General features: G+C 40.0%; 2 protein-coding genes across 2 annotated transcripts; both read left to right on the forward strand.

Moving 5' to 3' along the window:
- The first annotated feature begins 8,427 nt into the window (after nt 1-8,427).
- LOC133737673 (uncharacterized) lies at nt 8,428-9,555 on the forward strand. Its single transcript, XM_062165182.1, has 2 exons — nt 8,428-8,948; nt 9,057-9,555. The coding sequence occupies exons 1-2, from the start codon at nt 8,428-8,430 to the stop codon at nt 9,553-9,555; spliced, it is 1,020 nt and encodes a 339-aa protein (XP_062021166.1).
- Nucleotides 9,556-9,583: 28 nt separating this feature from the next.
- Nucleotides 9,584-13,805, forward strand: LOC133737674 (uncharacterized). The gene is made up of 4 exons (XM_062165183.1): nt 9,584-9,953; nt 10,109-10,181; nt 10,378-10,741; nt 13,722-13,805. The coding sequence occupies exons 1-4, from the start codon at nt 9,584-9,586 to the stop codon at nt 13,803-13,805; spliced, it is 891 nt and encodes a 296-aa protein (XP_062021167.1).
- Nucleotides 13,806-15,925: the final 2,120 nt, after the last annotated feature.

The raw sequence follows: 15,925 nt of genomic DNA on the forward strand, positions 1-15,925 counted from the left end.
CTTGAGGATTGCAACACAGGTTGCAATCCCAGTGCATATGCAGACACAAGAAATGTATTTACCTGAGATATCTCTGACATCAGTTTGTATGGGAATGCTAACACAAATATGTACAGAAACTTGTATTTACATATAGACTGAAGGTTTTTGGCTCTCCAAATATGTACAAATACGATTCAACCTGCATAGAAAAGTCTTCATTGCCTGTTGAGACTGCACCGACTAAGCTACTTTATAATTACTATTATTTTGTTGAAATGCTAAGAACACCCATTTTGGAAGCCATCTAGAATAGCCACCTACCCATTGTGGTCCAGGACAGCTGTATTGTCAAGGACCCCCTTATCTCTTTATATGCTGTATTGCAATCCATTTGGGGCTATCAGAGAATTATAACCATGTTTTGATAATTATTGCTTCTTTCTTTTCTGCTATTTAGTTTCTGTATCCCATCAACTGGTATCAAAGCCAGGTTACGATGCGTAGCCTGCAAAACCCCACACCATCTTCACAGGCCGAGGTCCTACAATTCACCTCTGCTTCAGGTCAGACACTTATACCAGCTGGATTGGCACAAGATGTCAATGTTAAGATGCAAGGTTATTCCTTTTCCGATGACTTCCTTTTGCTTCCAGTGGCTGGTTGTGACTTGTTGTTGGGAGCCCAGTGGCTGAATTCACTAGGGTTCATTGGATGGCAATTTGCAGAAAAGATTATGGTTTTCTTTGTGGAAGGGAAAGGCTATGTACTGAGGGGGATTACATCCTCCACACTGAATGTGGATAATCAGGAATTGCTTGCATTCATTTCTCAGAATCATTTAGACATAACGGCTAGTCAGACACTCTTAAACCCACCGGCCCAACTCCAGGCTCCCCCTGAAGTACAACACTTATTACAAGTTTACAACAATTCCAAGATGTATTTGACCCTCCAACCGGCCTACCACCTCCAAGACCAGTGGATCACCGTATTACCCTCCTTCCCAATACTAGACCAGTCAATGTTCGGCCATATCGATACGCTCACTCGCAAAAGGCGGAGTTAGAGGCTCAAGTAAGTGAAATGTTGAGAGCAGGGTTGATTCGCCCTAGTACTAGCCCGTTTTCTTCACCAGTTTTATTGGTTAAGAAAAAGGAAGGTTCATGGAGGTTTTGTGTTGATTACCGTAATCTCAATGCGGTTACGGTAAAAGACCGTTTCCCAATCCCAATTGTCGATGAGCTCCTAGATGAATTACATGGTGCAACATTGTTTACAAAACTTGATTTACGGTCCGGGTACCATCAAGTTAGAATGCACGCAGCAGATATACCAAAAACGGCTTTCCGAACACACGAGGGACATTTTGAATTTGTGGTGATGCCATTTGGTCTAACAAACGCGCCATCAACATTCCAAGCCTTAATGAATCATGTCTTCCGACCAATGCTTCGTAAGTTTGTTCTTGTCTTCTTTGATGATATTTTAATTTTTAGTAAAGATTTATCTTCACATCTCACACACATTGAAGAAGTCTTTCAGCTGCTAAGGTCCAATCACTTAAAGGTCAAGTTATCTAAATGTTCCTTTGCTCAAGAATCTGTCCAATACTTGGGCTATGTTATATCTGCTCATGGGGTAGCAGTTGACCCAGAAAAGGTTCAGTGCATTAAGGATTGGCCTAGGCCCACAAACGTGAAGGCATTAAGAAGCTTTTTAGGGCTGGCCGGCTACTATCGTCGTTTTATCTGCCATTTTGGGCGTATAGCGCAGCCACTAACAGAGCTTCTAAAAATAGACAATTTCAATTGGTCTTCAGAAGCTGCTATAACATTCAATCAATTGAAACAAGCAGTGATTAGTGCTCCTGTGTTAGCCTTACTAGATTTCACACAGCCCTTTACAATTGAAACTGATGCAAGCGGGAAGGGCATAGGTGCTGTTCTTACACAAAACCAACATCCAGTCGCGTTCTTGAGTAAGGCTTTATCTCCTCACCATCAAGCTCAATCAGCTTATGATCGCGAAATGCTTGCCATACTGTTTGCCATTGCCAAATGGAGACCATATCTGCTCGGCAACGCATTTACTATCCTCACAGACCACCAAACCTTGAAACACTTGCTGGATCAAAGAATTTCCACTCCTTCACAGCACAAATGGCTTGCCAAGTTGCTTGGGTACAATTATCGAATCAAGTACAAGCCAGGGACACTAAACAAGGTTCCAGATACTCTTTCACGACTCCACGAGCTCTGTGTTGTTCACGCAATTTCGAGTCCCATCGCAGATAGTATTGCTGTCATCCACAGTGTGTGTCGCACTGACCCAGACGCCCAATTGATCATCAAGGCCATACAGGAAGGTTCTCCAACCAAAAAGAGTTTCACTTTGGTCAACGGGAATCTGTATTACAAGGGAAAACTATTTGTTCCTAAGACCACAGATTGGCGATCCAAGCTACTACACGAGTTCCATTCTACACTTCAAGCTGGCCATTCTGGTTACTTAAGAACTCTGCACAGATTGTCCAGAAACTTTGCGTGGCCAGGTATGAGAAAGGAGGTCAAAGCCTTTGTAGCTTCATGCGATCAATGCCAGAGACAAAATTACGAGAGTATACATCCACCTGGACTGCTACAACCTTTACCAGTGCCAGAAGAGGTATGGATTGATGTCTCCATGGATTTTGTGGAAGGGTTGCCATGTTCACAGGGATATAATGCTATAATGGTTGTGGTCGATAGATTATCGAAGTATGCTCACTTCATCCCCATTACACACCCATTTACAGCTTCTCAGATTGCTACCATCTTCACAAAGGAGATTTTTCGTTTACATGGGATGCCAAAGCACATAGTCAGCGACAGATATCCGATCTTTCAAAGCAATTTCTGGAAGGCATTTTTCAAACTACAGGGCACTCAATTATGCAAAAGTTCAGCCTACCATCCTCAATCAGATGGACAAACAGAGGTAACTAATCGCTCATTGGAGCATTACTTGAGATGCTTTGTATTTGATAAACCAGCTTCTTGGAGTTCTTTGCTTCACTGGGCAGAATGGTGGCATAATACCACCTTCCATTCAACAATAAAGATGACACCATTTGAAGCTGTATATGGCCGTCCTCCTCCTACTGTCTCGCGCTACCTGCCAGGCTCTACTAATGTCCATGCTGTGGATAACACTCTTAAATCACGGGATGAGCTTCTGAGCTGTCTTAAAGATCATATGACCTTGGCTCAAAACAGAATGAAACAACAAGCAAACCAGAAAAGAACTGAGAGAGAGTTTGAGGTTGGAGACTGGGTATTTTTAAAGCTCCATCCATACCGCCAAAAGTCATTGATCAAACGGCCGGCCAACAAACTTTCTCCTAGATTCTGTTTGGACCCAAAATGAACATTTTGGCCTGACAAGGCATGTGTTGGAGAAATTGAGCCAATGACAGTGGCTCAAGCTATATATTGTCGGCAAGCTAGAAATATATATTTAGAGGCTAAATAAAGCCTACTATGGAAGCATGGAAGCATGAAAAGTTAACTTTAGCACATTTTCCTACTTCGGCTAGGAGAAACCGAGCTAAACAAGGAAGGAGGGGCGGCCGCCTGACCAAATGAACTTGAAATGAGCTGAAACTCTGCAGATCCATTCTAGACATCCCAAGGATCATTTCTTATGAAGAGTGCCAGAGATATTTTTGAGTGGAAGGCCTTCAAACAATCAGTCCAATTTTCTACAGAAGCAAAACTGGAAAACTGGACCTGTAAGAGGTCCAACAGCATTTCCAGCCCAACCGCATGGAATAAAGCTCTGAAAATTTGTCAGGATGATCTACACTCATAGTGGAACATTTTTTATGAAGAAGTCGAAGGCTCATTCTGAAGTCTTGTTGGAGAAATAATTGAAGGAATAAAGGGGCAGAAACTGACCTAAAACCAGCTCAATATTCACATGTTCATGTTTCCTACCCACATGAAGAAAGCTAGATGCTTTTCTTCTTTTCCTTGGATATATTTTTCAAGACAATCTCTTTAATAGATCATCATCACTTCCATGTTTCTACACCTTCATGCTTTGCTTTCATTTCATCATTTCTCTATCTTTTCCATATTTTACAAATCACTTTCATACTCCACTTTCATTATTTTTCTTCCACTCATCATTTCACTCTTCTTTTTCTTCCCTATATAAACACCTTCTCCTCTCATTCTAAAACACACATTCACAACATCAAAACATCTCTAAGATGATCTAAGTTCTCTCTAGAGCAACCTCTCTAAGAGCAACTCCTTTCCTTCTCTTTCTCTTACCGGTGATCACACTCCTAGTCCTAGTCTTCTCAGAAGCCGACTTTCAGTGCCGCCAAACCCTCTGTCAACGTACTTCAGTCCTAGTCTCCTAGAGAGCCGATTGTAGTACCACGACCAAACACCAACACCAAGACACATTCACATTCAACAACAACATCTCTAAGATGATCTAAGTTCTCTCTAGAGCAAACCTCTCTAAGAGCAACTCCTCTCATTCTCTTTCTCTTATCGGTGATCACACTCTAAGTCCTAGTCTCCTCAAGAGCCGACTATTAGTGCCACCAAACCCTCTGTCAACGTACTTCGGTCCTAGTCTCCTCGGGAGCCGATTGTAGTACCACGACCAAACACCAAGACACATTCACAACATCAAAACATCTCTAAGATGATCTAAGTTCTCTCTAGAGCAACCTCTCTAAGAGCAACTCCTCTCCTTCTCTTTCTCTTACCGGTGATCACACTCCTAGTCCTAGTCTTCTCAGAAGCCGACTTTCAGTGCCACCAAACCCTCTGTCAACGTACTTCGGTCCTAGTCTCCTCGAGAGCCGATTGTAGTACCACGACCAAACACCGACACCAACACACATTCACAACACAACATCAAAACATCTCTAAGATTATCTAAGTTCTCTCTAGAGCAACCTCTCTAAGAGAAACTCCTCTCCCTCTCTTTCTCTTTCTCTTACCGGTGATCACACTCCTAGTCCTAGTCTTCTCAGAAGCCGACTTTCAGTGCCACCAAACCCTCTGTCAACGTGCTTCGGTCCTAGTCTCCTCGGGAGCCGACGGTAGTGCCGCGACCACAACGGTTACAGAACCAGCCAAGCAAGGGTAAAGCCCTAGCAACCCAGCCAAGCTAAAGTCACGCTTTAGCAAGATCTCAATACTTCCCGGTGATTTCGCTCTGCTCAATCTGCAACATTGAGTATCGACTTGTGAACAAGAAGAAACTTCAGCAAAGTCCTCACCACGAGGCACAAAGAATCCCACGACGAGGTTGGTGCTCTCCTCGTCTACAATCGCTTGATAGAAGTCAGGTCAAGGGACACCCCCGACGACCGCACCCGAACGGTGCTGGCACGCCCGCGCAAGAAAAGAGACTGTTGACCAGCTAGTACAAAATTGGAGCCAAACAGATTCTATGGACCATTTCAAGTGGAAGCAAAGGTGGGAAAGGTAGCTTACAAACTCACACTTCCTCCTAACTCAAAGTTGCACCCAGTTTTTCATGTTTCTTTGCTTAAGAAAAGAGTTGGAGATTCTGTGCCTATTGCTGCAACTTTGCCACAGTTTGACAGTCAAGGAGAAATTCATTGGAAACCACTGCGAGTTTTGGACATGGCAATTCAACGCAAAGGGAAACGTTCTGTCACACTATGGCTAATTCAGTGGACTGGCTTACATGAGGAGGATGCAACTTGGGAGGAGGCACACATGATCGCTGCCAAATTTCCAGACTTCATCGCCTGAGGACAGGCTCTGTCTTGGGGAGGGGAGCACTTGTTGAGACTGCACCGACTAAGCTACTTTATAATTACTATTATTTTGTTGAAATGCTAAGAACACCCATTTTGGAAGCCATCTAGAATAGCCACCTACCCATTGTGGTCCAGGACAACTGTATTGTCAAGGACCCCCTTATCTCTTTATATGCTGTATTGCAATCCATTTGGGGCTATCAGAGAATTATAACCATGTTTTGATCAGTACTGATCACCTGGTCAGCAACTGACCAGGGATCATTTGCTCAATCACCGTCCGATTGAAATCGGACGGTTCACAGCTAAGTGATGAGAGAGAAGAAGAGAGTTGTGAACCGTCCGATTTCAAATCGGACGGTAATTGAGCAAATGATCCCTGGTCAGTTGCTGACCAGGTGATCAGGATCGTGTTTTGATAATTATTGCAACTGACCCGGTGATCAGGATCGTGTTTTGATAATTATTGCTTCTTTCTTTTCTGCTATTTAGTTTCTGTATCCCATCATTGCCACACCAAAAAAAAAGGCAAGCAAATGGTCTAGAAGACAAGGTAGAAGAAATTAAAGCATCAATTTTGTAAATATTCCAATCTTCAAGTTACAGAGATAGTGGCCATAAACGCAAAGCTCCCTTCGTTTATACTTAACCAAATCTTAAATCACTAAAACTGAACCAAGTCAATTCCATAAACTGTATCCCCTGATTTCCCAAAAACTCCATGGACTCAAATTCATCTCCTTCCAATTCCAATTCCAACACCACCATTCCGGTAGTGGCAACCCTCCCCGCTTTCGGGTCGGACTCTTTGACCCGGAAGCCCATCAGCTTGTGGCCCGGAATGTTCCACTCGCCGGTGACACAGGCACTGTGGGAAGCGAGGTCTCACATGTTCGAGAGGCTCTTGGACCCACCAGCAGACGCTCCTCCGCAGAGCGAATTGCTGAACAAGACTCCGTCTCAGAGCAGGACTACAATTCTGTACAATTTCTCTACTGATTTTATACTGAGGGAGCAGTACAGGGATCCTTGGAATGAGGTCCGAATTGGGAAACTGCTTGAAGACCTTGATGCTTTAGCTGGAACCATTTCTGTCAAGGTAACACTTTTTTAGTCTTTCTGTGTTTGGATTTGTGGGTTTTGCTTCAAATTTGGTAACTTGAACTGGGTTGTGATTGGTTATGGAGTCATACATATGTGGATCATATCAAAGTAGATTGTATGGGGAATGAATAGCTGAGAAAGAAAGAGACAAGTGGTAAATCAAATGTGTTTATATGTCATGCCATTAGACCAGTTCATTTATCGAAAATTTGTGATCATTAGGCTGAATTGCACTTTGAACTCAATAAGCCTGACCTTTTGAACTCTCAACAATTGTGGCCTTGGAGATAGAAAATGAGGAGTATGTCTTGTTTGCTGGTATTTGCGGCTGTTTTCAATTTTCATGCCGAGTCCTAAAGTAATAAGATAACCGTAAGCATTATCCAAAGGAGCTGCCACAATTTTGAATTGAATTTTGCTTTGTGGAAGTCATGGGAATGGTCTTCAAACTTATGACTAACAGACGGTTGCATAATTACAGACTCAGCGTTACTCTCTATCTATGTTTGAATTTTTCCTTTCGCTTTGGGTTGATCCTTTAGTTTGTCTGTTTCGTTTTACTTTTCCTTCAGTGTGGGCGGGTCCTGATAGTAAATTGCTTTCCTTTCTTGGTTTCATCTCTTTGGTATTATCAGTTACTGCAATTAAAATGATCGGATGTTTACTTCTTCTATTTTCTTTTGCCAAATGCCGTTTACCACATAATTTAGTTTTTAGAGTAATGGAACAGAGAACCTTATCATCATTTGACTTGAAACACCAAACTATTATAGTCGTTGCCAGTACTCCAAGAAATTATCTGCATTTCTCAGATCAACAAAGTAACAATGTTTACTCAGAGAGTGGTATGCCTTGCCATTAAATTAATCTCTCTCTTTCAGTTTGTTGCATTCTTTCTTTGTTTCTAATCTGAATCAGTATTCTCTTGTTAGTCCACCCCTCCCCCCCCCCCAAAAAAAAAAAAAGTATGCCTTAGGAAAATAATTTCCCTCTTTTTCCTTGTTGCCTTCATTAGTTACTTCATGAGTCTGTAATTACTCAGAAAAGAAAAAGAAAAGAAGAAAAGAAGAGCACATTTTGTTATTGAGTTCTTGAGTTGTTTCCTTCAGTTGAGTTTGGTATTCTGTGAGTTTCTGTTCATCCAGAGAAAACGAAAATACGTGATGGCTTTGATCTTTACTTTCGTTCTTTGCCCTTCTCCTTTGTGCTTCATCAACTCCTGTATCACTCAGAAAAATAATAGGAAGAAGATTGCTGTAATCGGTCCTGTTGGTGTTGCTTCATCAGTTACATCTGTGACTCCCAAAAGAGACAACAATTGTCTGCTTTCTCTGGTTGTTCCATTCCTGCATTTTTGAATTTCGTATTGCTTAATTAATCCATGCTTAAATACACCTGTGAGTGTGTTTTCACCCAGAGAAACGAAAAGTCTCCGATCATTTGTTTCTTTCTTTCATTCATTGTCTTTGAATATGTGGTATTTGATTCCATCAGTGATACTTAAAAGTTGTTTTTTCTTATCTGACAGCAACGAGGGGTGTGTCAGAATGCATGATGTGGTGCACCGGGATGTCTTATCAATAGCTTCCAACAGCAAAGATGGATTTTTGGTAAGATGCAGGGTGCACTTGGAGGGTTGGCCCAATCTTTTGAGGCAACCTTACGAATCCAGTACACTAACTATCAGTGAAACTGAGCTTTTATTGTTGTCATGCACGGAGGGGTCTGAAACGACGCCACCAGCCCTAATTTTGAATGGAATTCAGGACCTCAAGGTTCTAGACATCAGGAGGGCTGATATGTCATCAATACTGTTGTCGATTGTACTTTTGAAAAGCCTTCAAACGCTGCATCTGGAGCATTTTAATTTGGAAAGTGTACATGTCGATATTGGAGAGCTACAGGAACTAATGATACTCAGCTTTTGTGGTTCTGCAATCAAACAGTTACCTGCTGGTATTGAAAAGCTGCCAAATCTCAGATTGCTAGATGTGACTGAATGTAAAAGTCCGCAAAGCAATATAATGAATGTTACTTTTGTCCCAAGCTTAGCGAAACTAGATGAACTGTACATGAGGAATAGCTAGCTTCTTGCAATGAGGGTTTCACGAGTCAGAGTTTGAAACTAATGCACAACTTCAAAAGCTTCTTTCATTGGGTTGTTTGACTGCTTTAGAAATGATTCTTCCAATGAGAGGCAATTTGCAGTTCTGCACAACATGCTGCTATTTCATCAGCTCCAAAGATTTAAGATCTCTACAGCAGAGATGGATGATATGTTATCGAATCCAAATCCTTATGAGAACTATTTGAGAATTGATCTCGATGCAGACTCTCGTTTGGGTAGCAGAATCAATGTGCTGTTAAAGAGAACCAACACTCTAGTGTTGAACTTGTTTAGATTGAGGGACGCTCTCAATCTCTTAGATACAGAGTGTTGTGTAAACTTAAAGTCTCTTGAGCTGAATCACTGCCATGCTCTGGAATATGTGATTGACATGACAGATATAGATCCATGCATTGTCTTTCTTGTATTAAAGTCATTGACTATCCAAGGTGCCGAAATGCTAAAGGAGATCTGCATTGGTGAGGATCTGCTTCCAATGGGGTCACTTAAGAAACTAAGCAAGTTATCTCTGTCAAATATACCTTCATTGACAAATTTTGGAAGATAGAATCTCAACCTGAATACCTGAGAAATCTATGAATGTTGGAGTGTGTTCATGTGAAAGATTGAAATCTCTGTTCCAATTGCCAGGTGCTAGCAATCTGAAGGAGCTTGAAACGATTGACATGCAAAAGTGCAGGGACTTGGACGAGTTTTTTGTTGGCCTAGAAGGAAGGGGCAATGGAGAACAAACTAATGATCAGATCAACTTCCCTAATTTGATTGTCTTGAATCTTAAAGATCTATCAAGCCTCGTGGCAATCAGGCGAAATAATTATGACATGAACTTTCCTCAATTGATCACATTGAAGCTCCAAAAGCTGCCACAACTCATCAGTCTGATCTATCCAAATAGTTCAGCTCCAAAAACTGGCTCTAGTATACTACATTTAGTTGGCCCCCAAGGTATTTTTGCTCCTTATGCAACTCATTTGTGACTTACTTTTTTCTGCACCTTTCAAATGTTCCATTAAATGAAATTCAAGAATCGATCCAATGAAAGATTTTAATCCATGGCTCTAATGTTATGCATGCTTTCTAATTGGGATGTCTGCTAACAGCCACATTAACTTTGCAGGTAAAATACTTTGGTGAGCTACAATATATGGTGGTGGATGGATGCAAAACTATCTGGTATTTTCTCATCCAGTTCGGTCCAGAACTAACAGAATCTAGTACAACTTGAAATAAGAGAATGCGCCACATTGGAGACAATATTTGACCTTGACGGTCTATAATTCAAAGAAAAGCATGCTACTGCAACACTACTCTCTTGCCTGGATAAAATGGAATTGAGTAATCTACCGCCTTTGAATTATGTGTGGAACAGCCAAAACTTTCTTGCATTTCATAACTTAATAGAGCTTCAAATTGAGAGCTATTCCACATTGAGGTTTGTGTTCCCACTGTCCATAGTTAAAGGTCTAATGAAATTAGAATCCATGTATATCAGCAAGTGCTCTTGGATGAAAGACATCATCTTGTATGAAGGAGGCGGAGATGGAGAGGTAACCAACAAACTTGTTTTCCAAGTAAAGCTTCTCCATCTTAAGGATTTAGGTTACCTCGCAACAATTTGTCCTGCTGCTTGTAGTGTTGACTGCCCATTGTTGAAAACCCTGGTGCTCACCGGTTGCCGCAACATGACCTTCGGAACCAAAAGAAGTGGCCAGACGCATTTCTTCACTGAAAAGGTATGAACTCGAATACATGATCTAATACCAAAATAGACCTAACTGTATAACCTCAAGTGTTCTTTCCTGTTAATTATCACATGACTATCTTCCCAAAAAAAAAAAAATCACATGACTAATGTAGCATGATGCATACTTTCAAGTATAGTGTTGATATTGTCATTTCCAAATGATAATATTTGTTTAAATATGAGTGATCCATGATCACAAAATTGAGTTTCTCAACCGTATTGTTCAAGTCAAGTGAAACATAACGGAGATATGGAGAATTTGGTCCCTCAAACGAAGACAAAGTTTCCTTCATATTGCTGACAAAACAAAATCCTCTTAGTAATAGATATTGTTAATATGTTGTATTGTGTTGATAGTTTCTTAGACTCGGGTATTTAAAACTTATCCAATGTATGATTGCTTTCATCTAATGAGAATTGAATTGTTTGACTTTGTTATATCACATAAATCTTTATTTCTGCAATGTAAGTTAGCTATTTTTTTTTTTTAAATGTTTTTTTTTTCCTATCCACACTGCATCCCATGATGGTAGTGACAATTGAACCCATGACCCGCACAGTGTTGGTTGCCGCCCACAGCTCACCGGTTGAATCTGATTTAGCTATTATGAAGTGTTTAACAGGTCAAGGTATGTACTAACACAACTTAACATTTACAGGTTGATTTTCCAGCCTTGGAGAGGCTAGAAGTTGGTGGCAGCCTTAGCTTGAAAGAGATATGAAACAACCTATGTCTGGGGAAAAAGCGCAAAAGTGAAATCAAGCTCAAAAGTTCTTGATGCAGAACACAAATGAAAGATCAACAAGAGCGAGATTCGGAGTGCGCTATTCCACATGGGAGTTGACATGATGTCCCTCCCGTTTCAGGTTATTCTTAAATTCATTGCTCTGGTTCTAATTCTAGGATTATTCACATATATGTTCTTTCTTTTTGCCAAGTATATAGTGGATTCTGAAGACATTAACTGAACTTTTATTTCATTTGGTTACCTAAGTGTTTAGCTTGTGGAAATGTTGAAAGAGGTAGTGCTCCATCTACATTAGGAGTCTTAGGATCCATGTGGAAGAGACTATGTTGATCCTATTGAGTCACATTCATTAGGACACATTATTCAGTTATATAGAACACATTGTTAATACTTTCTAGTATCCTGTTTGTTTTGTGTTCTATTGTTAGTGCTCACCATCATATACTTCACTCTTGTATTCTTAGTGCTAGGTGTCTCATTTCTATTTGTGGACTTTAGTATAGACCGTTATTTTGGCTATATTATTGCATCAGGGTAGTGAGGATGCAAATCCTTTTAAGTTCATTGTTCAGGACCAAATTACTTAATCATCTCTCTCTTTGATGTTTGTCTTTGTAGATACGTTTTTTCCTTTACTAATAGTCTTGAAATTTAAGAGAAACAGAGCCTCCATGAAATATTCCCCGTAAAGTCTTTGAGTCATAAATCTAGATCTTATCTACATGTCAAGACGAGGGAAATTGGCTTCTGTGTAATATCTTGCTATGGAATTTAGTGATGGTTTGCACTCATATCTGAAAAACAGACATGCAACCTCTGTTTGGAAAATTTTTAACAGTTTAGGACATGCATTATGGTTAAAAATGTTTTAGAATCTATGAAACGATACACATGTTTTCAAGTGCACACACAAGGTTGAGGTAGATGTTTGTGCCTGACCTCTAAATGGCATCCTTCAGGCATTGGGTACTTTCCAGGCTGAAAGGAAGGTTAAAGTATCAAACATATTAGATCCCTATAGGTGCATTTTCATCATGTAAAATTTCCTTTTTAGTGCAGAACTTATACCCTTAAAAATAGGTTCTTGGACCCATTAGAGTAGTCTGCATTTGCTGAGACAACATGTGCAGCCTGCACTACATCATTCAAGTCTGATGGTTCCAGTTAGTATACGCACCATTTAGTCAGACTGATAGTAAGAAAAGTACTGATATTGATGAGCATACACCAACTCTCTCCTCTCATTCTCTGGAATTGCTAATCTCAGCCCAAATTACATTGAGAGTTTCCACATTACCAAAGGCACAAATCAAGAATTTTGACAAGTTTCACTTATAACGATTGAACTTTTCTCTGTTCCATTACTAAGGTGTGCATATTTTGAGTGATTTCAACATCACTCGTGTAAATGAAGGTTCTTGGCACATAATCTCTGTGTGCAGATGCTCGGTCTTTTGGTCACATACTCATATGCTTTATATTATGGGTTCAGAGTCTAGAGTTTATGGATTGTGATTGAGTGAATGCATATATTTCAGAACAGAGAGCACTTTCCATTTCTAAATAATGAAACCCTTCTGTAATATTTCTTTGACCCTTGTTTCTTGCTGTAGTTATCATTTGTATTTAAAGTTGATAACTTTTTAATAATACATTGTAGCAAGATAGAATGTCAATGGGTCTCAACTGACAATGCCGGTGATGGATGGGATCCGACTTGACGAATGGACGGTTCTGTGATGTGTGAGATTGTATGTCAAAAACATGAATGATCCATCTTGCAAGGTTCCTTCTCATTTCTGTGTATCGACTTCTCAGAAATTTTATACTTTTCATTGTTTTTCTTATACTCGCTTGGTTAATGTTGATGAGCTCTCAGTTTTGTGATTGAATGAGTATTCAGCCATGTGGGCTACCTTTTGCTGCTTAATTTGTTTCACATTTCTACAAATTCTGGGAATTTAGGCATTTATTTATTGGTTCCTACTTCGCCTGAGGACCCTGTTAATTAGTTACTGTTTGATAAGACCTCAACCAACAAAACTAACTACCCAAAGGAACAGAAGATTGATAGCACAAGTATAGAGAAATTGTCTAATAATTGTTTAGCGAACAAATTCTCATTTTTCAAATGCTCTTTCTCCCTCAGCTCAATTTTGGTGCTATTTTACAGTTGATTTTGTGACTGTTACTTGTCTATAAATAACTGGAACATTTCAGGAGACTCTGCAGAAGGCTGATGAGATATTTGGGACAAAGAATAAGGGACCTATACACTATATTGGAAGGATTGATCAGTCATAACGTCTATAGAACCCTATACCCAATATGTGAAGGGTTGATAACAGTCTGGTGAACTCATGGCAATTGAAGTCTCTGTAAATTCAATCCACTTTTCGTGTAATTAAACTGCAGTAAGTCAATTCTTTGAATTCCTGTAACTGTACACGTAGCAACTTTGAGAGTGTTAGCAAATGACTTGTTCTAACATCTTCACAAGACTTGAGAAGTTGGAATAAGTCATTTGAGGGTAAGAAATTGCTTCCTGTGGGGCTAAGAACTTTCTTCTTTTCAGATCCAAAATTAGAAATGATAACATTTCGAGTTCATGTTACTTGCTTCATAGTCTGTCTAAACGAGGCATTTTACATCACCAAGGATACTTTTAGCAATTCCCTGGTGGGAGTTTGAATCTTACATTATTTTCAACTTAAATTGATAATTATTTATACATAATTGATAGTAGTTGTATAGTAAAAATGATTCTAAACCACATATCTGATCTATCTCTAAACCACATGTCATCCAAAGTAGCCCCAATTTACATACTCAAGATTTTCTCAGTCTGGTACATCCAATGCGCCTTCTGTTGCTCCAAAATTAGAATAAGGTTGGAGACGAGAAAGAACAGGTACCTGTGCAAATTGTGCTCCTCTTCATGTGATGTGGTTGGTTGATGCTGTGACTGATTCGACTTAATAAAAGAAAATTTGTATTTGTAGAAGGCTGTGACAAGTCTTATTCTTTAGCCCTTTCAGCCAACTTCATATTTGTGGCTCGTCACTCTAGGACTGGGAAGGCTGCTGCAGTTAATCGGCTCTTTACCAGAAACTAAAAGAGAACGATTGCTTTTCAAGGAAGCAGAAGCCAGAAATTTGACGTTGAAGTCTAGAATTCAAAGAGAAGTATGCTACTACTGCAACATTACTCCCTTGCCTAGAGAAAATGGAATTGAGTGATCTATCCGAGCTGAAATATGTGTGGAATCAAAAGAACATTCTGGCATTTCAAAACTTAAAAGAGCTCCAAATTGAGAGCTGTTCCAGATTGAGATATGTGTTCCCATTGTTAAAGGTCTAGTGAACTAGAATTCATGTGCATGTGTTCCCATTCTATAACGCGTTGTCATTGTTCACCAGACCCACATTTTCACTGAAAAGGTATATTCTCATGGTTAAAAGAGTAAATTTTGTACTGCGTTACCGCGCCCACTAATAAAAGCCGGGGCCCAGACTTTACTGCTTGACTTGCTTTAGTTGAGTGGTGAAGAGCAAGACTTGACTTGGAATGATTGGATCACTGTTGATCTTCTCTCTACTCCTGCCTCCAGAAATTTTTGCATTTCTCTTCTCTGATCTAACAACCAAGCAATTCGAACGGGAAAGGTATGCATTAGTTGCATTTTCAATTGAGTTTCCCGCAATTCTGTTGTCTTTCTTTCTTTTGTTCTAATATTTTGCTGAAGCCTAGTTAGATTGTTTCCTTTCTTGTCTTTGGTCTCGCTTCTTCGTCCTACAACAACCCCCAACCCCCGAAAAAAAAAACTACTGCTTTCATTTTGTCCACCCTCTCTCCCCTTTGCTTCCTAGTTATTGAAATTGTTCTGTGAATCTTTAGTAATACAAGAAGAAAAAGAAAAAAGAAAAATGTTGGCTTTCGTTTGTAGTTCCTTCCTTTCTTTCTTGGTCCTCCCTCTTGTTGTTTATTGATCTCATCACTTCAATTATTTGTGAATCTGAATTCACTCAGTTTCAAAGCACGCACCAGAAGAAAATCGTCCTTTCTTCGAGTCCTTGTCTTTTCAGTATTCCTTCGTTTATTCCATTTGTGATCCTTCTTAGTTATCATCAAAAGCAAAACAGAGTAGACAAATGGCAGATATATGTATTTCTGTTATTGCAAAATTAGCAGAGTACACAGTCAAACCTGTTCTGCGACAGTTTGGTTATCTGATTTACTACAAGAGCAATGTTCAAGAGCTCACCGAGAAGGCTACAACTCTGACTGCCAATAGAGATGGGGTACAACGACGTGTGGATATAGCGAAGAATAACTTGGAGGATGTTCTTCCTCTAGTTGACAACTGGTTGGAACGAGTAAAGCAGACCATAGAAGAAAAGGAGACATGTTTTGAAGAAGGAAGA

The sequence above is a fragment of the Rosa rugosa genome, chromosome 3 (assembly GCF_958449725.1).
Source record: "Rosa rugosa chromosome 3, drRosRugo1.1, whole genome shotgun sequence".
In the NCBI taxonomy this organism is placed as follows: Eukaryota; Viridiplantae; Streptophyta; class Magnoliopsida; order Rosales; family Rosaceae; genus Rosa; species Rosa rugosa.